Genomic DNA, 27,460 nt, shown 5'->3' on the forward strand with positions numbered 1-27,460 from the left:
GCCAAGAGTCAAATACGAGTAATCCAATAGCAGTAGATGCAGAGTATAGGAGCTGGTCAGGAAATAGAAACTGCAAATTATAACCGGCAGGGAGCCTAAGCCCTCACTGCTTTTTATACACAGATGACCCAATCAAAACAAAGAACCCACACATGCACAAATCAGCCCAGCAGGCTGTTAATGAATTGTCCATTAATGAATTGGCCCCTTGTTGCACATGCACCCGGCTGTCAGATTAGCCGTGCCGCGGCGGTGAAAGAAAGAAGCGTCTTGGCTTTTGCCCTGGTGACAGCCGGGATGTGTGGGCGGAAGTGATGTCCCGGTCGTCATGGTGACGGCCAGGACGCCAAAGGCAGACAGGAGCGAGCCGCGGTAGGCAGAAGTGGAGTTGCGGCTCGTGACAGAAATAGTCATCTCCAATGATTACTCACATAATTCCCGGCTGTGCTAAACACTTTTTCCGAGTACACACTAAAGGTTGGGCAGCTTAAGTACACCATAGATAGTTTGTACCAGGGGCCCCAAGTTGCCTTTTTTTTCCTACTCGGAATCCAAGGGAACTTTCTGAGATGCTAATTTCTACCATGAAAGTAATCCTCCACCATTCTACTAATACAAGTTGTATCAGATTGAGACATGGCAGAGGGGTTAATACATTTGGGCATTTCTTTTAAGCCTGACCAGATGTCATAATAACCTTTCACATTGGTGCGCTGTGTTGACTCATCAGTGTGACTCTAAGAAAAGGGAAGTTTTTCTCTGGCAGTACCATTTTTAGGAGAAGCTGAAGAAGGGGACGAGTCATGTATGACTTGAGCTGCCAGATTGCTCACAATGAGCTGTTTGCAACTGTGAAGATTTGTGTCAGTTGGAAAGAAAGACATTACATATAACTTAAACCTAGGATCAAACATGGTTGCCAAAATTTAGTGATCCAATTTCAAGATGCTGCAAACCCTTGGATCCTGGTGAAGTGAATAAAGAACTTGATCTACAAGGCCAGCATACTATGCAGAATCTCTAAGTTTGATCTCCTCCTTCAGCTTCTCCAGGTGCTTTTCTAGCAATTTGATTAGGGCTATGACTTGACTCAGGCTAACAGTAAGGATATTCCAGTGTGCTGAAGTAAGGTAATGTCCCCCTCTTCCTAGCTCATGGCTTGAGTGTAGGTCTTGATGGCTTGTTGCTAAATATCTGGTCGCTGAATCATATAAAGTGTGGAATTCCACCTTGATACTATCTTTTGCTTCAGTTGATTGCATGGCAGATGATATTTTTACAGCTGCCGCACTGTTCTACATACAGTTGGTAAATGTTGAAAATGCACAGATATTTTACGGGCCACAAGAAAGAAAATCCTCTCAGTTTTTAAGAAATTTTGCACAACCACATTTATTGTGTATGCAAAGCATGGTACCTGTTAAAATTCCTCCAGTAGTATTACCTTATTGGCAATAAGGAATCTTGAGGAGTCTTAGTGGAGTGAGCAATTTTGCCATGACATTCCTGATTATGTCCAACATATTCACACCAGTATGTTTCTTTGTGAAACCAGCAAAACAAAGAGTAGCATTGTGCAGTAGCATTACTATGCTAAAAGGATAAGGAGGAGGACGATAAAGCTACCTTCTATCAGACGCCGTCCCTGATTTTCCTCCAGTGACAGTTGCCTTCTTGCCGCCAGGTGGGTGTGCCTGTTGCCTAACAATCGGACATGACCTCCGGCATCCTTTAGCCGGTCTGGATGTGTGCCCTGCTGCCAGGCAACAGGATGTAATTCTCTGCTCTCCTGTTGGCATGCTAGTTTCACTTTACTTCGGTCGGACTCTGACACTCATGGGGTTCAAGAGTATTTGGTATTCTGTGTCCTATTCCAACACTGTGGTTATCCTGTTTCCATCGATTCCCAGATTTTGACCTTGGCTGTTTGACTACTCTTTTGGATTCTGATTCTGTTCCATTGTCTTCCTGGCTCCAACCCTTTTCGTCCTGACTATTCTCGTGGTATCCGAATTTCCTTCAATCTCCGTCTCGACCTTGGTTTGTTCCTGACTACGCTTCTGTTTCTGATTTGACTTCAGTCTGACTTCTTTGTACTGATCCAACTTGTCTGAACATTAAGTTCACCTGCTGTCTTACTAGTGACTGACATTAAGGGCATAGCTTAGCCCAAACCTCCTTCCAGGGCTCCCTGGTGGGAACGTGTGTCTTTGCTCAGTTGTGCCAACTATTGGTAAACAGGTGCCATTGAATCCTTGTGAGCATGACACCGCTGCTGCTGTCATGTAGTCTTTTGTTTGATCAGCATCGCTTGTCCATAAATCTGTAGTTAAGTGGACAGTCGGTATAATGTTTTTTTTTAGGGTTTGAATTACTTTTTGTTTAGCCTCCCGTTACAGCGGAGAAATTTCTGTTAGGGTGAAATGGAATTGAGTTGGAATTTGATAGCGTAGACACATTACCTCAACTAATCAGCTAAAACTCATTGATGGATTCTATCAAAATTCACAGATCATTATCTGATAAAAGCTGTCAAAAACGGATTGCAAACATCCTGCATGTGCACTCTTCTTCCATCAATACAAACCGGCTGTAACAAAGAGACAAAAAAGGAAAGGGCTGGATATCATCAAAGTTGGCCACCCACATGTGTGTCAAATTAAACAAAAGTCATGTCACTAGACTCTGGACTTCATTGGATATCCCCAATCAACTGAAGGTGAAATATGAATAAAGTAGAAAATGTTGTACTCTTACTTTTCTTTATATAAGCACAGTGTAATATGTGCAAATATATACACATAAAGGTATTTCAGCACTGCTGACTGCAATCACATAAATGTATTTCACAGTAGAACAATACATATAGAGCCAATCATATTCTTATCTACATATCAACATCAAAATAAAATAAAATACTTATATTTGGGGGTAGATCCGTAGGTCACCTTGTTCAGATCTTTCCTCCGTTATATAGTGATGTACCATAAAAAATACAAAATCATGATATAGTGTGATATTGTAACAACAATTGACATGTGTGTGGTGAATAAAGAATTGATCCACTTCAATCCAAAGATCTCTTCTTATGTGAATCCACTCATCAGATACAAAATATATAAGTGCCTTGAATATTTTAAATGTGTTCCATATAACGTGATATATAGTTTCTTCACCCAACTCCTTAAGTGATAACACTTACGAGACGAAAAGAAATGATAAGCCTGGATTCAAAATGTCTTTGAAAGTCCTCCATGGGGGTGATCAGAATTATGTTCCTCCCAAATAGATGTATTCAGTATCAAATGTAAAGAGAAAAAAACGGATCTAGTGTGATACCGTCAAGCTACAAAATATTTTATTGCACATATATGGTATAAAATAACATAAAAATATTAAAAACTGGACCATAGGATTATGAGGGTCCCTACCAGATAAAGTTGGATAAACAGCTTGTAGTTATATATCCCCGGTGTCCACTTTTCTGGTTGCTCAGATGGAATGAATAGGGTCCTCACAAATTCTAGGTCCAGTACCATATATGTGCAATAAAATATTTTGTAGCTTGACGGTATCACACTAGATCCATGTACATTTTTGTGAACTTTTGTTTGTTTATGTGAACCATGTCTACCTTGGTTGTACTACCGCCAAATACAGAGCTGTATAACTTTATGGCTTCCTATAAATAAAAGCTATAATAATAATAATAATAATAATAATAATAATAATAATAATATTATTATTATTATTATTATTAACTCTACTGCCAGAAGTGTAGTAGCTATTACATGAAAATGTTTACCTATTATAACAAATGTGTATAATTTAAAATGAGCATATTTTCAAAATACAGATCTATGCATACGTGAAAGGGCTCTTTTACTATAGCACCAAAGCTACTTTCAGTAGCCCATTGCAAGTTTTACACATATTCATTTATTCTACTTTATCTAGTGTTTGACAAAAATACCAGCGGTGTAAAATTTCAATCCAATATCTGTACTATAGAGAAAAAAAAGAAACGGCCTCATCTAGCCATGTGTGTGCAATAAAAAAAACATATACTTTACGTTTCAACCTTTGAAAGGATACATTTTTATTTTGGATGACAGTTTGACTGTGGCATTAAGAAAGTGCAATTCTACTGTCCACACTCACAAATGAAAAATCTGTTATGACAATTATGATGTCGGTGTACCGATTATAATGTAAGGCATTGGGTCAATATATTACATTTAATGCAGTGCACGTCCATGATAGCAATTTTCAAGTTCTGCATATATATAGTACTTACAAGACACAGATTTTAGAACAAAAGCAAAAAGAAGCTGCCTTTTTTATTCAATTACTTATCAATATCATATAAATGCAAAAACAGAGCACATATTTTATACATACTTCATACGTTGCAGGGAAACACACAAACAATGTCTTTTACATTATGTAACCTTCTGGAAAGCCATAAATAGCATCAACCCCTTTTGCATAAACTCTTTGTAAGACTCCCATTTCAGTGGAAATTTCTGCTTAGGAGCCGATTTCCCCCCACTTGCAAGCTACTGTATGTTCAGCATGTACAGGGAACCTCTCTGCATATAATAACTGCTCAGTAACACAGCTCCAGCGAGAACCAGAATACTGTATCAGATCGCAAAACAATCTGGTTCCAGTGTTACTGTCATTAGATAAAATACCCGTTAATCAGTGGTCTCTTACTCCATTATGGCAGCTTCAAATCTGAATTTTGCAGCAAGTAACAAGAGACCTCAATATTTATCAAGTACTTAAATATTGTCATCATCTAACATTTTGTTCACACCATCACAAAGTCTCTGAAGATGGGGTTTGTAAGGTCCAAATGGATTGTATAGAGCAGCCAAAAACTCACAATCAGAGAAGTGGTCAAACACGTTATTGATACGTCCATGAGACTTTGCCGTGAGATGACGTTGGATGACTTGGTGAAGAAGCTCACGACATTCATTCAACAATTTTGACAGCACATTGCGGTCAAACGTATATTCCACTTGATGAAAGCTGACCACAGTCATGGACAACTGATGGACTTTCCTCTTGAATTTCTCCATAAGTGCAATCTCATCCTGGTTAAACTGATTATTTCTATAAAGAACAGCCAACTTTATTACTGTTTTGATGAGGTTCTTAATAATCTTTTCTGAGTCTTTCTTGCTTTGGGTGAACTCCCTAGTCACCTGATAGAGTTCATCCAACACTTCCCCACTGGTGTCATCAATCAAAGAGGTTGCAATATATTTCGATGAAGCCATCTTGCCAAGAATCTTCTTTTGGGCTTGGACAGCCAGATATTTGGAGTTGAAAACATCTGTCGCCACTAAAAGAAATAGAAATTGTATTAACAAAAAAGGAAACTGTAAATTTTAATTAAATAATTATATTTTACTGTTAACTGATGCCCGATTACATATAGAGAAAGCCGTCATCTTCAGTACCTACAGAATGCTACATCAGTAAGCAATGTAGTAAAGTGTGCTCAAAAATTGTAACTATGTAGAATAGTTTGAAAACAAAAATAAAACCTTTTTCTTACTGAGCGCATTGTAGTTACCTATTAATATTGGCTGCCATTGAAAGCAAGGGAGAAAAACAACTGTAAAGCTAAGCTTCAGTCCAACAATAAAGCAGCAAGAATTTAGACTTTTTTTTTCTAAAACATAAACTAGCTATAATTGCATGAGACAAACTGCATAATCAGTAACCAGTGACATCTCTTCAGGCCCAACACATGCAACTTTTAGACAGTATAACCGATCCCATACCTTAACTACACATCTTATAATTCTACAGGTCATTACCATACAAATTGAGGACTGCAAGGTATGTGGTTTCTTAATACATGCATGTTCCTTATAAATGCTGAAGTTAGCCCAGAGTATAGATTACAAAATTTAATTTATTATATTTTAGGGAAAAAAAATGAACAGTTATCATGGAAAAAAGGAAACAGAACAAAAAAACAACAACATTGAAATCTACTATAACTATTTCACATACTTGCCAACTCTCCCGGAATGTCCGGGAGACTCCAGAAATTCGGGCCAGTCTCACGGACTCCCGGGAGAGCTGGCAAATCTCCCGCATCCCGCAATTGCGGGGCTAATATGACGCGATTTGCGGTGAACCTCGTCATTTTGGCCCCGCCCCTGCGACAAAAGGGCATATTTGTTGCGGGGGCGGGACCAAAATGACGCGTTTGGCCACACCCCACCCCCTAGACATACCCCTCTCCCGGATACAACTTGCCAAAAGTAGGCAAGTATGCTATTTCAAACTGAACATAGCATATATATATATCATCATGTGAATATGCAGCCCACTTGTGGAAGAGTAAAATGTGCATATGTCTCTCTTAGTCCTTTATGTTTTCTGTAGTTAGGCAATTGTACTTGTGGTGCCAACTGCCTGCTACCTGATCAGGCTCAGATTAGTGTGCGGCGGCTAGGGCCGTAGACCGCCACGCAATAGCTAGGGATACTGAGAATCGAATTACTCGAGAACCTAGAAATCTACTGTTTTGATCAGTAGTGGCTAAATGGGTGGATGAAAATTAATAAGTAGCGGCTGTAAGTTAAACTAGTATACTTAAAACCACAGAATTTACACTTTAACCGCATAATTTCAATGCACATCTAGCAAACAAATTACATTATACTTTAATTAAATTAACTAAAATTGCTAGAGCTGAGCAACACATCAAGTTTCAGAAAAACACTGAAACATTACTGTACAAACATTTTATTCACTATGTATTTATGAAAAAACAAAATAAAAGTTCCTAAAAAAAAACCACAACAATTTTAGTTCCACTTAAGACACTTCTGTTTTTGTCTTCCTGTTTCTATTTTAATTCTCTTGCACAAGAACAAATTACATCCCACTGTTACCAACAAAGCAAATTTTTGTGCATAGACTTCAGAGTATGTTTGTTTATTATTTGTATTCTACCAAATGTCCTAGCTCTCATTATGACATTTTCACAGTGTTTTTAACCTTAATGTTTTAGTGCAAATCTTCATGTGAGAGATCATTATTTTTTTATATACAATTTGTTATTAGCTAAATGTGTTAGAACGTATTTGGTATGTGTGGTTTACTCATACAGTATGCTTCTACACACACAAAAAATAATAATCTATTGCGAAGTTTGAATACAGGCTTTGTTTTTAACCTCGTTGAGCTGCAGCATCACTTCCGTCCTGCAGGGGGCAAAGTAATTTACTTGGTACTGTGCCTGTCATTTTCCAAAGACGGCAGATATACAGATTACATATTGTGTAACTGTATAACAAAATAAATGTAATTTTAAATGCGGCAGTACATGCAGTTGCACAAAGCTTTACATTGTGCAAAAAATGCACCTTTTTGTTGGATTTGCGCATACCTATGCGCACATCACATTCCAGTTTACAGGATTATCCCCAAATTAAAAAAAAACAACTAAAAACAAAAAAAAGACGCATGCTCTGCCCTTGGTCAGATAGTGGTTTGGGCCCTCTTCTACTTTTTCCTTCTTAAACAAAAACACACATCAACAGGTGAAGGTAATTCAGACCCGAGTGTATATGGGGTCCTATGCAGAAGCCTAGGTTGCCTAATGGATGATTCAGCTTTATATAGAAGCAGCGGGCAATTATGGCTGCCACGCAAGTCTTGTTGGTATTTCTGCAAATATATATAGAATTGAGGAAGAAAATGGAGTTGTTACTCAGGGTCAAAATGCTGACCTGTGCCCTATCTCCATCAAGAAGGAGCAGCTTAGTAATGCTGTGTGATCCTCATTTTATCACTGCAGGTAACATTTTTAAAGCCACAAAACAACAGGAAAGGACATAGAAAAGTTCAAAAGTTTCCTTCCGGCAGACAAGATAAATTTAAACCTGAGTCTGCGCCACCCACCTACAATGTCTTCTGGCTAATACTTGTTCCACACCACTTGCAGGTAAGTACAGAGGCAAACAAACAAATAAATCACCCAGACACAAATTCTATCCAGAGCTTTTTCTGCTAATTTACGGCTAAAAACAAGGTGAAAAGTGTTAAACAGCACACAGTACAATAATGCAGGACATACGCAAGATGTGTATCTGATGTAATTATTATATATATAATAGAAAACGTCCTGTTTGCTGTGCATGCTTGTGTATGTATCATATAAATATGTACTGCAGACCTCTGTCAACAATGCAGCTCAGCTATTGGTTGTAATACTTGCTGTATTGGGATTAGCTATGAGCCACTGTATATGTTAAACATATACCAAGTGATAAAGAGATTTGCTTCGTATAAACGGCCAGTCTTTCACACCCTTATGGCCTAATAGGAGTAGCCTGTTAACAAAATTAGGCTCTATTTATCATAAAGCAAAACATTCTACTAGTTTCTGCCTTGTGAAGGGAGGGGGATGCATACAAATTAAACATGCAAGTACTTCCACTTTCAGTTGACTTTAAGTTATTGTTTTGTGCATATATAGAAGTAGTGTCATACAAAAAAATCTATGAAATAAAAAAACTGACTAGATTAAGGCCTTGGCGGAAACAAAGTAAAAAAGTATTCAACAAAAGGTTAAGGATATGTAAAACCAATACAGCAACATTCTCTGGAGTGGAAACATCCCTTTAAGGGGTCACAATCTCACACATGTTGAATTTCAATAAAATTCAAGAGTGCACAATTTTCATTCCAAAACAAAGGGAAAGTACAACTCATTTCAAACACATAATATTTTCCTACCTTACTTCCATTACCAGTTTTACATTCCAACAGATGGAGGTGAAATAAAGTAATGTTAACCATTTAATGTGCAGTATATACAGGCCAGCTGCTGTCCACCCTCCTGTGTCAGCACACATAACAAGCACTTTTCATTCATTTAAAACATAAAAAACCAATACACCTTCCACCTCTACATTCTGAAATCCTAATACTGCTTTAAAGATTACAGAATGCAGCATGTTCTAATTTCTATTATGTTAAGTGTTTCTCCAATCAAATGAAAGGAGTGCAGCTTACTGGATCACAACGAATGGAAAGCACAGTCAAATGTATAGACGTGAACACACACTCCACTGCAAATCTTCTGCTTTACCAGTTATATCCTTAACAACTGAAGCAAAGCACTGGACATGTGCTTCTAATAGCAGTAAGTTAACAGATCACACTAAAAGGCAGAGGACTGTTTGACTAAAATCACACAGCTGAACCAACTTGGTCAGATGGAAAGACCCAGTGAATATCCCCACCTACTCATTCCAGTGATGTCACATTAGTACTCTTCATCCCACTGATTACATATGTATATATTGCATCAGAACCATTAGAAGAGGCGTGCACTTGCATTCTTACGGACTGTGAAATACCCCACCCCCTACTCCTATAGATTTAGGGTAGTTAGTTGTTGTATAAATGTATAACCAGATAGCCCTGCAACAGTTTCACTTCTTTAAGGGAGAGCTCTACAGGAAATTGCATTGCTGAGTAAGCTACATACCAGCTGCACAGCACTGATCCATCAAGCGACAAGATGCGAACAGGAATAATGAGAGACATACTGAGAATCAGAGCATTGCAGGTGCACCTTATCTACTTGTCCATTTTAGCCCATATCTAATATTTGTAGCTGACAGAGGTTTGTCCATGTTCAGACACAATACTGTGCCATGCACCTCCCGCCCCCCACGCCATGGTGGAAAGATTCTCTCTCTCCTATAAGTAATGATTTTATAAAAAGTGAAACTATGGACTTTTAAAGGAAAAAGACGACTACATTGTATGTGAAAAAGAAGTTCTTCTCTTTTGAAAGAGCAGTTTATGGGAATAATGTACAAACAACACAATTGGTCAATGCTGTTCAGAGATAAGCAAAATAATGTGTTCAGGTGCAGAAGACTGATTTTAAAATTGTTTTGGGGATCCTGAAGAGACTTAAGGCATCACAATGTTTTTTATAGACAATAATGCAATGATTTGTTTAAAAAAAAAATACATGCAGTTAATTTTACATTGTGCAATTTTGATTATATTTGTTCATATCTGACAACTTATCTAATCTGTCAATGGATGGGGAAATGGCAAATAAAGAAGGGAGAACTAGTAAAAAGTAGCATTCATGCACTTACCACATGACTTGGATAGGGCCAGTGACAGCTCATGCACACCAACGCATAGCTCTGTCAGACCAAACAACTGGCCTGCCACCTGCAGCATTTCAATGCGACTGGGCTGTGCCAGTGCTGAGCGACCATATGAGTGACCTCCTTGGCCTCATGACTGCATAGAGGACAGGCTGCTAGCAGTGATATTGGCCCACTACCAGCCTACCCTTTTCATTGATGGGATCCCCAAGGTCACAAGTTACAGGACTGGCCAATCATGGCTCATTAGTACAGTACAGCTATACAACATATAAAGTGTTATATACCAGCCCAGCTCAACAAGCCACCAGCCCATCTAGCATTTGCCAGAATTGCCAGTCCGTCCCTGCCAAATGCCAAAGAGCTAAGCATTGCCACACTTCATAAGGAAATCTAGTCAATGAGGGCAGTACAGGGAAGATCATCATTAGGTGTTGGGTATTTCTATAATCTAGAGAGCTAGTAAATTCGATTTTAGGGTAAATGAACGGGGTTGATCTGATATCGGTAAAAGTGACAACAAGCAAAATCTTGGAAAAGTATATTTTAGATTTACAATTGTTTCTCTATACAATGGTCTTAAAAGCTGCAAGCCCACTATTTATTAACAAAATATATTAGGAAGCTTTGTTTTGCAAGTAGCCATTGCTACACTCCAGTGAGGGAGACTGTCCTGATACCCAGAGGGTTGTCTCTGGGTCCAAATATAGAAGGCGATTCAATTCAGTTTGAAGTCCAGTTGGAGCCTCGTAAAGGAGTGAGCAAAAATAAGCAATGTTTTATGACCTGTAATACCAGAAAATGTGAGCGGGCTTCAATGGGACTTCACGCTGAACTGAATCTCCCACATAGATAACATAGAGATGGGTAAACACTGAGTGGTTTACTTGCTCAAACAAACTTATATGAAGAAATATTTAATGCACTAAACAACAGGAACTTGCACCAACATTGGGAATGACAGCATAAGCATCTGCATTCACTGATTGCTGCATGTACGTTTACTGAATGTTCTCACTGCTGTTAGGAAGGTCTTGGGATCTGCAGCTGACTAGAAACTTGAATAAAGACCTTTAAATAGGACATCCTTCCAATGTTGCTAAATTCCAGCTGATTAACAGGTTGACTCAACCTGGCAACTTTAAAAGTACAACCATGTTGATGGTAATGGCTGTATAATAAGTAACCCAGTAGTCTGAACAGTGTAGAACAGGGGTTGGCAACCAGGCCGACTAATATATATATATATATATATATATATATATATATATATATATATATATATATATATATATATATATATATAATCTCCAGTAGATAGTAGGTCACTTACACGTGCCCCCAATAGAGAGCTGCTCCCTTTCGGCCACCCTCAGCTGCTTTAGTTAAGCAGCTTCAGAGTGCCGGCATGTCAGACAAAAGTGATCCATGTGCCCCATCTGGCACGCGTGCCGGGGGTTGCTGACCCCTGGTGTAGAACAATGGGCTGAGTGAGTTTGTATAAAACAAATATGCAATACCCTGATCAGTATACAAAAAATGGGTTGAGTGAGCTTAACAATGTTATGTAATAACATGGTCGGTGTGATAGAACAACATATTAACCCTTCCTTCAAGTTTATATTTAAGTAGGAAAAAGTGCCATGTCTGCATAACAGGGCATTAACAGAAACAGTGGTTGGGAATAGTATGCACCTAGTGAGAAGCAGGAACTACAAGGTGGGCTGACTATTATTATGTGCCCCGGTATCTTATTTTACTACAGCAACAATGAGGTTTTCACTTCCCAGTCCTTATACCAAAACAGGTTAGATCATGTTAGATATGTTGCAAACATTAATGCATTAAGTAGCAAACTGGTCTATTTGAGAATACATAAAACAACTGTATATTAATTTTGGTTTTGAAATAGGTTTCCATTTAAAATATAGTCCTTTTAAAATATGCGACAGAAACTTTGGCAATAAACCGGTAAACATCAGAATGCAGTGGAACAGCTTCAAACCATCTAAGCTATTGGTCAACAGTAGAATGTGGACAATAAAACCCAATTTACCTGTTTGCTTTAAGCCACAGGAATGTGTTTTATTGAAAATAGTTTAAATAGTTTGGATTGTGGCCGGCTTCCAGATTCCCATGAAAAGAACCTAGGCAGCTATTTTCAAAGCATTCTAACTAAAAATGTTGTCATGACATATTCTACATATTACTCCACTCTATCAACAAGTGCATTATTAGACTCCTGTACATAAAGAGCAATAGCCATCAATATTGCTGAACCATATGCTTCACATGATTGCCCCCCCCCCCCCCCAAAAAAAACCCCAAAACATAACATGGCTTTTTCAAAATATATTTTCTTTATATAAGTCTTCAAAATGCAACCAGCAACATTAATTTTCTTCAAGGACAAGTGCACCCACGAGACAAAAAAGGGCTGAATCAACTCTCAGCAATGTGCCATGGAGTGCCTCCGGAATGGTCGTGAAGGCACTCCGAAGCGATGAACAGGGCCATCTTAACAACATTATGGGCCCCCGGGCAAAGCAGTGCACCGGGGCCCCTAGATATAGATATAGATATATAGATGTATATAGATATATAGAGATAGAGATAGATAGATGTACTTGCTCAGTGAGCCTTGAAGGGTTTTTTTGCAGGTTTTTTTCTTTTGCAGGATTATTTATTCTCATTAAGAGCCGTGCCTATGGGGCCCCCTTGCCAGTGGGGCCCCCGGGCACCTGCCCATCGTGCCCAATGGAAAAGATGGCCCTGGCGATGAACACCCCATAGAGGTGCGCACGATGTTGGAGTACTATAGAGTATGGAAACGTGCACAGCCGAACAATGCAGTGAATTGGCCCCTAAGAGTCATTTAAGAAAGTGCAAAAGCACAGTGCAAATACAATTTTTGACATTAAATGGACAAATGCACCCACTTTTTTTTATGGATAACTGCATGGATTTGTGAGCCAATATGGTCACATCAGTGGCGTTGCAAAACTTTGATTGGAGGAGCTGTGGGGACCAGAGACTTCCCTTACAAAGTGCAGCATGTGCCTGCTTTTGCACCCCACAATATTTTGTTTGGGATGAGATTATTGATAGGAAATCAAGGAGTGGAGTAGGTGCTTTTAGGGTGGTGTTTATTTTTGGGTGGAAGGATGCACAGCAGGGTGGGAACACTACATCTCTGTGCTCCACAACAAAATTGTTGGGTAGGTGACCAGCGATGTCCATCCTCCTCCAACCCGCGATGTACACTTCTGACCCTGGGCATGCACATTGATGCCCCGTTTGTGCTTCACTATGCATGCTCTAAGATAATAGTACAGGCAATGGTGGAAGTGTCTGCACCAAGTAGTAATAACTACAGCTGCTACAGGTTAGCTCTTCTTGGCACTGTAGGTACTGCACTCCCTGCCACGGTTTCTCCACTGGCACAAAACCGCTCCCTCTCTGCTAAAGAATTTCATTTTTGCACATCCCCTGAAGTGGCAGAATTAGGGTCTTGTTGTATACTGTTAATGGGACGCACTTTGCCCTTTTGCAGGTGCACTTCTACGGGGGAAAACATTATAGGCACCCTTAAACCAATGCAAAAGTTAAAAGGTGGTAGTTTCACCCCTCCCTGTCCAGAGAGAGTACTGGGAGCTGCTCCTGGGATCCTACGCTATTTTCCCTGCCATACTCGAACACCAGGGAAGATGAGCTCACCCCCCCCCATGCAATTTTATGCTTGTTCATAATATTTGCAAGCCCCCGAGATAAATTTTGCACGCGGCAGCCCCAGGGCTCTAGTTCGGGGGGGGGGGGGGGGAAGGGGGGAGGAGGTCCTGCACTACCACTTTTCACTAAGCTTTAATGAAGGTGGTGGTTGTATGGTTGTAGTAGTCAGGACTTTGATGTGTACATATTTTAAGGCCGATCCAAAATAGTAGGTCCCAGTTGGGCTCTGAGGGCTGTTCCTAGGACCAGGAAGTGGACATAAATCTATAAAGGTGCCTGGTGGGTAAATGGGTGCACTTATTTAAATATAGAAGCAGTGTGGATCTGCATTTTTTGTGATTCACAAATGAGCCTCTCAGACATGTACAAAATCTTGACAATGTCCTTGAATTGACTGTGTCGAAATAAGGACCAGAAAACTGAAGATACAATTTATAGGTAAGTATACCTAGATGGCTAAAACAGTCATTTTTAATTTAAACACATAATTTATTAAGTACCTGCTTTAGTGTGAGAGAGGCCATTAAGCCGAAGGAGTTTAAAAGCATGTGTTGTGAGCTGACTATGTTACTTACCAATAAGGGGTTAAGCCTGGGACGGAATCAGCCAATTGGAATGAGGTGGGAGTGGTTGGTGAAAGAATATATCCAGCAGTGGAGGAGGGAGAGCTTCCTGTTTCCTGGATCCGGATAACTGGCAGCATCAGGCTAAGTAGTTCTTTTTTTTTATTGCATTTTTCTGTCTTTGTCTGCTCTTATATTTTCCCTCGCTTCCTCTATCCCCTTTTTCTCTCTTCTCTCCCCCTTTTGGCTATATTTTCTTCTTCTTCTCCCTCTTTGTAGTGCCCAGATTCTTCCCCCCCCCCTCCGTGCCATGGCATCCACCCGGCCCCGCCGTTCCAGGTCTGTCCCCTCAAGGTTTTCCCCCCCTCTTCCCCCCCTCTTCCCCCCCTCTTCCCCCTCCTCCCCCTCCTCCCCGTTCCGTGGCTTCCACGGAGGCTCCTTCCTCCGTTTCCCGGGCTGCCGCTCCCCCCCCCCCCTTCAACCCAGCGTGTATTGCCGGGTCCGTCCGGCGGGTCTGGGCGGGGGGCGGGGCGTTGTTTGAGTGATGCCACTGCCGCGAGGGGTCCTCGCGGGGCTGGCATGAGGCGTGCCAGGAGGTCCAAGGCGCCGGAGCGGGCGGCTAGGCCGCTTGTTACCGGTGCAGGCCCCAGAAAGAAAGGGGTAGTTAGCGCTCGGGGCAGGGGATCTCCTTCCCCGGCGCCCGCGGCGCCAGGGCACTTCAGGCCCTGGTTTCCTCAGGCAGCACCTGCTGCTGGGCTCAGTGCTGGGGGGTCCCCAGGCGGTAAAGCAGGGGGGTGGGGGTTTTAGCTCCCTCTGCCTGTCCCCAGGGGCTCCCTTCTCCCTATAGGGGTTTGGGCCCCATTATATTTGACCCCCCTTCTGTTTCCCCCTCCATCGCCAGCATCCAGGTTCCTGGGCTTCACGGGGCTCAGCCCCACACCAATATGCGGCAGGAGATTTCCCCCCTTTTGCCAGCCTTCCACGGGGCGTTAGCGGGCAGTACCCCCCCATCCCTTTTCCTCGGGCCAGAGACAGCCCACCCCCTATCTCATCCCCTCTACTATTTTCCTTGGAATCCTCTGGGAGGGCCGGTATATCATCTAACCAGGCCCCTGGGCTGTTGGGGCCAGCCCCGGTCAGTTTTTCTGATAACTGGGGAGCAGTTCCACATCAGGTCCCCTCCATAGTTCCTTCTGTAATTCGGTCTTGCGGCCCTTCAGTTCTAGCAGGCAGCTGGCCTTTTACACCGGCACCATGTAATCAGCCCGGGTCTGCCAGTACAAGCACCCAGGGGTTTCTGCCATACCCCCCCAAAGATTTCAGGCCCGTTCTAGATGGGAGAAGTGAGTGGTCGGCCCCCTATCCTTCCTTGTCTGGTCAGTACCTTCACGTGTATCCTAGACCCTCCTTTTATAATTCCGCTGTGTGTTCTAGTATGGATCCTCAGCCCCCCCCACCAGAGCAGCTACGTGATCGTAGTCAAAGGGTCCCTCCTCCCGCTGGTTTCTATGGTCATCTCACGAATGCTCCGCCCTTAGTCACCCCGGCAGGGGTCCCGCCTCACATTTCACACAGTTTGTCTCCCCCGCGTGCTAACGTGTCTTCTCATCCAGTGACACAGGTGCAGCTGTCCTCCGCAGGGACACAAAGGGACGAGGGCGGGGCAGCGAGTCTTCAGCTGCAAGGAGATGAGTCGGTGCAGGCAACAACGCAGCAAGGGGCTCGACAGAGTGGATCGGAAGATGAGGACGTAACGGGGGCTGTTCGGCAGGAGGCACTGGGAACATCCGGTGAGTATGAGGGCTCTACTATATGTAATACACAATACATGTCTGATTCTAGCATTTCAACTACCAGTGCAGAGTCAGCTTCATCTTCCCCTAGGCAGGGTCAGCGCAAGCTGATTAAAATACTGAACACTCATTTTGGGGGAGCTAAGAGGAAGAGCAGAGACAGGTTAGATACCACCTCTTCCACACCGACAGGAGGCCCGCTAGTGAAGTGTGAGAACACAGCATTGTCGATAGGAATTAGACGCAGCATGAGATATAAGATTAAGAGAGGGTATTATGTTGACATATTTGAGCTGACAGCGGACACACAGAAAGAGTTGGCGGCCGCGTGCGCGAGAGGTGGAGTTGGTGAGGATGCGTATAGAAATTTTTCTAACTGGCTAACGGGGTACTGTGTTTTTTCGGCTTGTTATTTGGAAACGAGACCAGATGCAATTATAGATGTTTGGAAATATCTCCATTTGATTAACGAAATGCATAGTTGTGAACGCCCCGGGACCTGGAGGTTGTATGATAAGCTTTTCCGGGAGAAAGTGCACGGCCAACATTATATGCCCCTGGCCTATAAGGATGTAGAAATCTGGATGAGATTGAATAGAGCCCAGATGGGAGGGGTGCACATGGGGTACGGCCCCCCGCAGTTATCTAGGTTTCCGTACGGGGGGAGACGTGGTGCTCCCCCGTCCTCAAGGAATCGGTGCTTTGCTTTTAACAACTCCTCATGCGGGAGGGGGGAGGCATGCCGTTATAGACACGCCTGCTCCAATTGTAGAGGAAGTCATCCCCTCAAAGACTGCCCTAGGGGCACCGTTGGCGTCGGTAGGGGACGGGGAGGGGCAGGGGGTGCTATCTAAGGCGGTTTCTCCCATCATATTCCCAATCCTTTGTAGGTGGCTGGCTCTTTATCCGGATGCGGCCCAGGCCTCGTTCCTTAGAGAGGGTTTTCGCCTCGGTTTCCGCCTCCCCATTGACAGTGGGGTGACGGGGACCGCCGCCAGGAACCTTCGTTCCGCGTATTTACATCCTGACATTCTGGCAGAGAAGGTTGGTAAGGAGATAGGCCTGGGACGTATGGTGGGTCCCTTTTCATCCCCCCCATTCAGGATCTAGTCATTTCCCCGGTCGGGATAGTACCAAAAAAGGCTCCGGGAAAATTTAGATTAATTCAGCATTTGTCTCACCCAGCGGGCAACTCGGTTAATGATGCGATTGACCCTACAATTAGCTCAGTGGTGTACCAGTCCTTCGATGATGCTTTCACCATAGTTAGGGAGTTTGGCAAGGGAGCGATGATGGCTAAATTGGACATAGAATCCGCTTTTCGCCTCCTCCCTTTGCATCCCGAGTCCTTTAAATTTATGGGGTTTAAAATTCGTGATGAGTACTATGTGGATCTATGCCTGCCAATGGGTTGCTCGGTTTCATGCGCATATTTTGAGGCTTTTAGTTCCTTCCTCCACTGGTGTGTCGGGGCGGGGACGGGACACCGCGGCATAGCGCATTATCTGGATGACTTCCTGTTTATAGGCCCAGCCAATTCCCCTTGTTGTAAGGACATTTTGTATTCGGCACAAGCGCTATTCCGGGTGATGGGCGTACCAGTAGCTGCAGACAAAACAGAGGGCCCAGCCACATGCTTGGCCTTTTTAGGCATAGAAATTGACACAATAGAAGGTTGTTGTCATTTACCCCCTGATAAAATTGTTAAATTACAGTCACTGATTGAAGAAGTTATGTCGTCCCCGTCCTGCTCCTTACGGAAAGTTCAATCTCTGTTAGGCTCCTTCAATTTTGCTTGTCTGGTGATACCTATGGGCCGAGTGTTTTGTAGAAAATTGCAACTAGCAACGTCGGGTTGCCGTAGTCCCCATTCCCAAGTACGGCTGTCAGAGGAAATTAGGGAGGATTTGGTTGTATGGAAACGGTTTCTGGCGGTTTTCAACGGTATACGAGTATGGCCAGCACCCTCAATATCCAGTACATCCTTGGACTTACATACAGACGCATCTGGTTCGAAAGGTTTTGGGGCTTTTTTCCAGGGAGAGTGGTGCGCGGCGCCTTGGCCGCAGTCATGGGAGGATGAGGGGTTGGTCCGGAACTTGTTAGCTTTGGAGTTGTTTCCCATAATCGTGGCTTTAGAGTTGTGGTCTGATCGGTTGCGCGGTAGGAGTGTGGTATTTTGGTGTGACAACCTGGGTGTGGTCCAGGCTATTAACAAGCAGAGCGCCTCATCACGCCCGGCGATCAACTTGTTACGAGTCTTGGTATTGAGATGCCTAGAATGTGATATTAGTTTTCGTGCACGGCACGTTCCTGGCGTAGATAACCAGATAGCAGACTCTCTTTCTCGTTTTGACTGGCAACGTTTTAGGTCTCTGGCCCCGCATGCCCGTGTAACGGGCTTACAGTGTCCCCCTTCTGTTTGGCAGATGATACGATAGGGATAAGGTGGCTAGCGGAGGCGTCCTTGGCTCCTGCGACTAGAAGGTGTTATCAAGGGGCATGGGAACGTTGGTTGGGTTACCAGGCGTCTTTCAACAGCAGCATTTCAGGTCAGATTCCCTCTATTACGGGCTTTATGTGGAACCAGTATAACGAAGGGGTGTCTAAAGCGAGAATGGGGTCTCTCTTAGCCGGTATTTCATTCATGGCTAGGCTTAATGGTACACAAGATCCCACGAAGTCATTTATTATATCAAAGGCTTTGAAAGGTTGGTCTAGAATGCAGCCGATGAAGAATGACACTCGCCGGCCTATTGACGGCCAAATTTTAGTTAGGCTGATCGAGGTTTTGCAGAAGCTAGCTATGGATGATTATGAGGCTTTGCTGTTCGGGTTAGCTTTCTCAGTAGCGTATCACGGTGCTTTCAGAATTAGCGAGCTAGTAGCCAGATCCAAGAATGACGTAAGGGGGGCTTTACTGTCCAGAAATGTGATTTTACAACCTAGCGTGATGCGCTGTAAGATAGTTAAGTCGAAAACAGACCAGTTAGGCCGAGGTCATTGGTTGACAATTACAGAGCAGCAAGGAGCATCTATATGTCCAGTCATGATGGCCAATAAATTTGCTAGTCTCCGGCCCACGGGAGAGGGTGTGTGGTTAACTCATATGGACAAGACCCCTTTAACTAAATTTCAGTTTAACGCCTTGTTGAAACGGGCTCTAGGGGAAATAGGTCTGAATCCTGCAGACTATGGTACTCATTCTTTCAGGATAGGGGCTGCCACTGCCGCTGCAGTTGGGGGTGCATCTGTCCCCGAGATTCAAGCACTAGGGAGATGAAGGTCACAGGCATATAAGAAATACATCCGGCCTTATAATGAGCCTTGAAAGGGCTCTCACTGCGCGGTCTTGCATCTCCTCAAGTCTTTCAGTATTCTCTATCGCTTTCATCTTATCCTTTTCTCCTCTATCACTTGGTGACTCAGGGCTGTGCTGCTCGCTGTGTTGAACGGGGGCGTGAAAGGATTTTCCCCACTTGTTTCCTTGGCAAGGCCTGATTAGTGTGTGTGCCTCCCAGGGTTATAAGGGGTTTTTACCTTCATGTGGGTTACCAACTTTCCTTTTCATTGTTTAAGAGTTAGAATAAATTAGTTTTGAGAACTAAATAAAAATAAATAAAAATAAATAAAAATTAAAAAGTAAATGAATAAAATCTGAAAGGTGTCCCTCATATGGGGTATAAATGTGTAGCTAATGAAAAGTTTTCTTCCGTGACAAATACTTCAATTAAACGGGGGTGGCCCCTCTGGTAAGGAGGGGCTATTTCCAGCAAGAAAGCAGCAGAATTAGAACACGTTTTGTTGGTAGTCGTTATGGTTTCTTAGATATGGGTATGATCTGATGAGACTATTTATTTTGTCCTAGGTTCCACGGTGATGACGATGCGAGTATGGGTCGTGGGGCATTCGTTTATTTTTTGGGCAGCGAAGCACAGATTAGCGGATAGGCGGTTCGGTTTCAAACACCCAGTTGACATCAGGTGGTTGGGCAAGAGGGGCATGTTATGGGCGGAGTTGATTCCCACGTTGTGTAAGGAAATGGAGGAGCACGGTATAGTGGTGATTCATCTGGGAGGTAATGACGTGGGTAGAGGAAAATCCCTAGATTTAATCATAAACATTCGTGAGGGTCTTGCGCAGATACACGCCCGATGGCCTTCAATGAAGGTTTGTTGGTCTAATATAATTCCTCGGTTGACTTGGAGGTCATCTATTCCCCCGGCCACATTGATAAGGGTGGTTAAAAAGATAAACGGGTACGCAAGGCAGAACGTGAAAAGCATGCAAGGGGTAGTGATAAGTCATCCCGGGTTAACGGTGGACAGGAGACATCTTTTCAGAGCGGATGGGGTGCATTTGTCGGCAGAAGGAATGGTTTTATTTATAGAAAGTATTTTTTCGGAGTTAAGGGGTTTAGTTTTTTCTTTAGGTGGCGGGCCGCGTGGTCCATAGAACACACGGCTGTGGTGGGAGAGCATGGCAGTCAGATGGTTGTTAAACATACGGTACGTAAGTTGGGCGATGTAGCCTTGGTTCCCTCGTCGTTATCAGACTCGTTTGATGCTCTAGTAAGGAGTATCAGGTTTTGCCTTGAAAGGGCTTGACCAGTTTGAGTCCAGAGGGTATTGAGTTAATTTATAGTCGATAGTACCGGCCAATAGATAAGGTGTTAAACCAGGTTGGTGGAAAAGAGACGATCTTCCACAATATTGGTTTATGTTGGTTTTAGCTGGCTGCCCTGCTCTTCGCCACCTATATAAAAAAGGTCCAAATTGTTGATAGAAATTTTTGATAGATTTTGATAGAAATAAAATAAAATAAAATAAAAATAAAAAAATAAAAATAAAAATAATAGCAAAAATAAAAGGACCTTTTTATTTCCAAACTTAAGTCGGTGTCCGTGTCTTTATTTTATGGTTTCTAAGTATGGTGTAAGGTTAACACAAAGGTGGTTTTACATATGGGGGAGAATCAACACTATGCATTTTAAGAACATCTCTATAACAATGTCATTTCAGTTTTATTTTTCTCTTTTTGCAGCAAGGAAAACACAAACAGCCACTGTACCAGCAATTCAACTTTTTTTTTAGTTAACATAAGCTCTTTAACTTGTATGCTCCTGTATTTAATGTTCTACTAAATAATGAACAACCAAAACACACCATCATAGCGGACAGATTGCCATGGCAGAGAGTGCTATGTAGTACTATATTCTAAGAATTCAATTGCAACTCAAAGTAAACTCATTTGTAGCCATTTGTCATCAGCAGCTGTTCTCCGGCTGCTTCATCCTTCCATTTGTCACAAAATACGAATCGCACAACACTTGTCTCGTGATCAGAATTTCAATGGGAAACAACAGCAGTCTATTCTGCGGTTGCACCGATAGTCTAGAAATAAATACATGTAAGTTCATAAACTCAAGAACTATGAAATGCTCATTGTTCGAATGCCAGTGCTATTTTGGTTAAGTGCAGGGCAAGAAAAGGATACTATACATTCCTGAATAGGTTATGCAGGAAGCTGCTAGTACAGTATTAAACTGTATTATAAAAAATAAAAGTGAAAAACCCCCCACCTTATTTTATCAATATTTAAAGAGATTGTCTACTGTAATGACAAATATTTACATTGCCTAGTGTCCCCTAATCATCCAAGGGAAATCTAAGTCCTCCAGCACTTTATGATTCAGAACCGGGTGTACCAATTATAACTTACAGCTGGAACGGCAAGAGACAGAGCTGGCAGGAAAGGATTGTCTGACTGTGTCAACCCCATTTAAACTGTACTTTTTAGGGCCCAAATTCATCAAGGTTTGTTTAATAACATTGTGCATACAATACACAATGTAACCCATAACAACTACATTGAGTACTTCATTGACCAAAATTATTATTAAATTATCTTCTATAGGCTGTAACATGGGACTAGAAGCATATGTGCTATATGATAAAAACAGGAATTATATGTAGAACATGTAAAACATTATTTGAAAACACACACACACACACACACACACACACACACACACACACACACACACACACACACACACACACACACACACACTTGTAAATCATATTAGCTTTTTTTATTCTTAAAAAACACCCATGCCCTGACAGTTGGCCGGGGACTAAGGAAACCTGCCGGGGATAGAACCAGTCTGCTTTTTCATTTAAAAACAAACAGAATATTACCCAATCATTGTGGCATTAAATCAAATTTCAACTTTCTCAAGGTCCCCAGGGGCCAAACCATAAAAAATGTTATGTGTTCAGGATATTTCTTGCATGTGCAGTTATTATCTGAGCACAAACATTCAGATAATTCAGAAACTGATTGAAGATGATGCGTACATAGTACGCCTGGATCGCCAATGGGGTTGAAAATATGTTTGTGGAATACATACATTATCTCTGAACCAGGAAAATACATATTATCATACTCTTTATTTTGTTGTCAGTGTGGAAGCTTAAGATTAAATATCTTAAAGCTACTAAGAGCCCACTGAGGCTTTCTGGTGTCCTTAACCTTCCTGACAACCTCCATTATATTAACAGAATCTAGCTGCAAGCATTTATTTTTATGTAGCATGTAAAAAAAATCCACAACTGAAATTTTATTAGATGAATTATGACAGAATGGAGATGTCCCCATTCAGCGAGTAGTACAAATGCAATTATAAAACATTTTGCTACTAAACCAAAGGTCAAATCACAGGTAGTAGCAGCCATCCTACAGAGATGTCAGTGTGAAAACAACACACCACCTTGATGCTGATTTGTCTTGTAACATTGGCAAATCATAGAATTATTACAGAATGTTACTTGTACAATGCAGTCCAAGGACTCATGAAAGTCTTCCAAACTGGGGGTGATCTCAACTCAGTCCAATTATTAGGGCCACCTAATTTAAATCAAACTTCTAACTACATTTGTAAGTACCTCTTCTGGCATGTCATATTCTCTAACCATATTACTTTACTTCCACTTTTTAAAACCATTTTAGTTATGATTTTTAACTAGTGGATGTATACTACACATGTATAGGAGCATATTCTACTACTAGTGCACAGTATCATGTGGAGTTCACCGTACAGAAACTAATCTCAACTATGTCCCGATAACCTGTTTTGTTATTTCTGCAGCACTGGGTCACATACAGGCAGAAAATTCAAATGAATGCTTATAATTTTCTAGAAGAAAAAAAAAAGAACAAAATATTTGTGAGATACAAGTTTAATTATGGGGGATATTTTTTTTTTTTTTTTTTACATCAGAAAGCTGTCAGTAACCTTAAATACACTACGGGGAAACTTTTGGAGCTTACTTTGGCTGATAATGTGTCAGTGGTTATACGATGCCACATATCTAAATGGCACAGAGACTTTTACATACATGTTGTGAATACCGCAAAGTGTCTCTGATCATTGTATAGATGTGTGTTTTATGTTGTTCTAGGGCTACGCACTGCAATATTGTGACTACCCATTAGGTGCCACTGTACAATGATCCATCATCCCAGCTTTACAGCTTCTAATTCACAGCAAGTAAAGATGATCAAATCAATGTCTGTAACCACAAATATTGCCGCATTAAAATGAAATACACATCTCCCCACATAGGTGCAACACAATCTCAGAAAGCCCCAAATACATGGTCTACTTGTCGCTACCCTAGAATGGCCGCAAGAGAAGACAGTGGCTGCTTTCTCTCACAAAACAGACCCTATAGCATTGCTGGACACATTTCAATAACTATAAACACATCAGTAAAATTAAAACTATAGAAACTGACCTCTTCTTAGCGCCCCCTAAGGACTGCTGCCATATTATACAAATGGGCATTCTAAAGCTTGAGTGTGTCCTTGCCCAACTTGCTACACATGTGTGCCTTTTTACCTTCTTTTTTTGTCATCATCCATTGGAGATTTACATATAGAGAAATACGGCAGCTTATGAACTTTTATACTGTATAAGAACAAAACAACTTTTAAACTATTATCTACATTGGTCAAATGCATCCTATATGACCCTTCAATAACTGAACATTATCAATTGAGGATCTTTTTCCACTAAACACCAAAGATCTATGTTTTATTTGATGTTGATTCTTTTGGTTGATTTATTTGAAATATTAATGTTCCAAGTGGCTTTATACTTCCTTTACGGAGTTGAAACGCTTTCTATTTCATAAAAAGAAAAACTACTGTGAAGACTGTACTACATTGAAAAGTTCTTACAAGAGGCTGTTTGTTGTGGCAACATTATTCATCTTCCTGTGCCAAGGATTAGCAACTGCAAATAAAATAATTCAAAATGATAAGCGGAGACGTATGCAAATCTATGACAGATATTTGGGCTGACCCATTTTATACATCCAGCTCTAGTTGAATCTAGCCAGTAAAGCCTCCCCACCCCAATACAAAACAAAATAAAAGTATTTCTTGTGGAGGGAAGGAACATTTAAAACAAATCCCAAAAGTCACTTACATACAAATATACTAAACAAGTCTACCACTGGATTAATATTAATGCATAGTAAGCACCCAACACATTGCAAAACAGACTCCCTACCGAACATTCAGTAGGAAAGACATGTCGTATCCTAAACAAATTGTTTAAAATATAACTCCAGTCTCAAAAAAATAATCACATGACTCCACAAAGTGCACTGATTCTTACATTAGGATAATTGCATTTAGCAAACATACTACACCGGAGACACACAATTGTTTCTTTTCAAAATCTAATAATTCCCTTTAATGGCTGTCAATTACAGAAAGCAATACATCAAAACATACAGAACACCCCATGTTTTGGTAGTTAACAAATCATTACAATGTTACCAAGCCTTGAAAAACCTGTTGTACTTGTTTAAGAATTTGCTTTATCCTTGTGAAAAAGTATATTACATCTATAAAGAATGCAAAATACAACATTACTGGCAATGCTTGTCCCAACTGCTCAAATCCAGCTAGCAACCAGAAAAAATACCTACTTAACAAATCCCTACCTGCAACAGAAAAAAATACAGTAAAGGACATGATTAATTTACTGCTTTATTTTTGCTACATTAGCACTCGCTAGAAGCGGATGCTTCATTTATTTACATTATAGTTCCATACCCTTAGACATTGTGAAAAAAATTGCATCAAATTGCTTTTGTAATCGGCTTGCTGTACCAGACAGTATGACATAATTTATCATGCACAGAACATCCAAACATTTATATTTTGAAGATTATTTGTTTACAATTCGCTCAATGGATCAGGCAGAGCAATATCCTGTTCCCTCTACGCCTTGATAGAGATTCATAGATTTTGCCAAATCTCATGCTTTGAAAATTTAGCCATTCTTCCTATTTACTCAAAAGCTATCATTTCTAATGTTATTCCTGGCAGCGCCAATACCGTGGTGTATTCAGAGACACATTACTTGATAACAATAATAATAAAAAAATTTTTTATTAAATATTCTTCCCTTAGTTACTGAGCATTTTGAGCAGCTACAGTAAGACCTCGTGTACACAGAGAACATATTTATTGGTAGTGATCACCTGCTGTGCCAATACAGAAATACAGTAGGAAGCACGTAGTCAACAGCTAAACTTGTCTAATTTGTGTGTTAGCTGTTAATGTATAACTTCTAGACTTATTTTACATTTTAATGATAATACACTGAAGCAACACAAGTCCCTGGTTTGATTGAGGTGTTCATAGATATGCCCAATACAGAATTATGCTCAGCTATAGTTGGTGTGATGACATAACACAAAAAAGGCTGCATGAAGCTACCAATTTAGCTCAACTGCAGGCTTTGAAAGAGAAGGCATATTTGTAAAGTTTTGCATAAACATAGAAATGGTTTATATAATAATAAATATGGTTTTATATTACTTAAAAACGCCCATTGAAAGCAGCGTGTTGCTTAACCTTCGGATGCCCAAAATATATTCTTGTGTACTTTAGCCCGAAATGGGGTTATAGTTGACCCCAGGTTAAATAAGTTATTCTGCATTTAAATGCATCCAAAAAAATTAAAATCCACATTTCCTGCTTCTTCCACCAACTCTTTTTGGGTCAAAAATATCGACATTATGCAAGAAACGTTAAAATAAACGTGTGATATCAATGATTTGTTAGACACACCACAAGTTCATAATTTGGCGCAGGCTGCAAAAAAGGGGAAAGAGGTAACCCCTCCTTTTACATGCTGCGTTACAATTCACAATAGCATTACTAATTGATTAAAAGCAAAATACAAAAATGATCAATGATTATCTATAAATATTATACAGTATGCATATAAAAATCTAAATTTGGGGTCACTTTTGACCCCATTTTGGGTATCCGAAGGTTAAACTAAAATACTTCTCTGTACAAACCTGATTTTATGGATTCTGCTAAAAATCAGCAAATTTCACTCATACTTTCAGGGAGACCTGTTACAGAAGGAGACTTGTCTACTACCATCATATAACTGGTCCTACAATAATAATAATTGGCAAAATGACATCATGGAGTAAAGATCTCCATGAGTGAGGTCCTTCCAGGTGTCACTACATTCCGTAGGAATTTCCTAACATGGTAAAAACCCTGAATTTGACATTACTGAAAAACCCTTTTAGTAAATTACTAGTATTAAACCTGGGTTATATATATAGTCCCAAAATATATGTGCTGTTAGGAACCAAATCTAAAGCTTGGGCCTCCATTACAGAAACACACTTTATAACTCCAGGTAACTCATTAACAAAGGGAACATTATTTCAGCCAGAAATTTACACCATGAAATCATTAACACATAGCTGAGTGGGCCCAGTATGACTCAATCTTCTGCTGTCTGATGTAAAAACATATTTAAAGTTATATATTAAAACAGCCATCCTAATTGTATAAATAGCTGCAGCTTAAACACTGGTTTAATTCCCTTCCCAGAGGAGGTCTACCCATAACTTCACATCCGTTCCTGCTGTTCACCAAGTTAACAAAAGGAGATAATAAAGCCAACATTACCTTCTGGTATCACTATTCCCTCCCCGCCACTTCAGAAAATAAGACTAAAATACAATTGCAGTGGGAATCTGACCGTCACCTCGAGTTAGATAGTGAGGAATGGAAAACCATTTTCACTAATTTGTTTTGAATGTCAAAATGTATAAACCATACAGAAATGATGATAAAATTAATCAACAGA

At 41.1% G+C, this 27,460-nt stretch overlaps 1 protein-coding gene across 3 annotated transcripts in view; it reads right to left on the reverse strand.

Moving 5' to 3' along the window:
• Window positions 1-4,068: 4,068 nt before the first annotated feature.
• The window catches only part of TNFAIP8 (TNF alpha induced protein 8), a 138,293-nt gene continuing 114,901 nt past the window's right edge, over window positions 4,069-27,460 (reverse strand). For all 3 annotated transcript variants that reach the window (XM_075179320.1, XM_075179310.1, XM_075179303.1), the window contains one exon: window positions 4,069-5,356. In XM_075179320.1, the coding sequence (XP_075035421.1) occupies window positions 4,788-5,356 (569 nt within the window). In that variant the 3' untranslated portion in view covers window positions 4,069-4,787. The remainder of the gene's footprint in view (window positions 5,357-27,460) is intronic.

The sequence above is a fragment of the Mixophyes fleayi genome, chromosome 1 (genome assembly GCF_038048845.1).
Source record: "Mixophyes fleayi isolate aMixFle1 chromosome 1, aMixFle1.hap1, whole genome shotgun sequence".
Lineage (NCBI taxonomy): Eukaryota > Metazoa > Chordata > Amphibia > Anura > Limnodynastidae > Mixophyes > Mixophyes fleayi.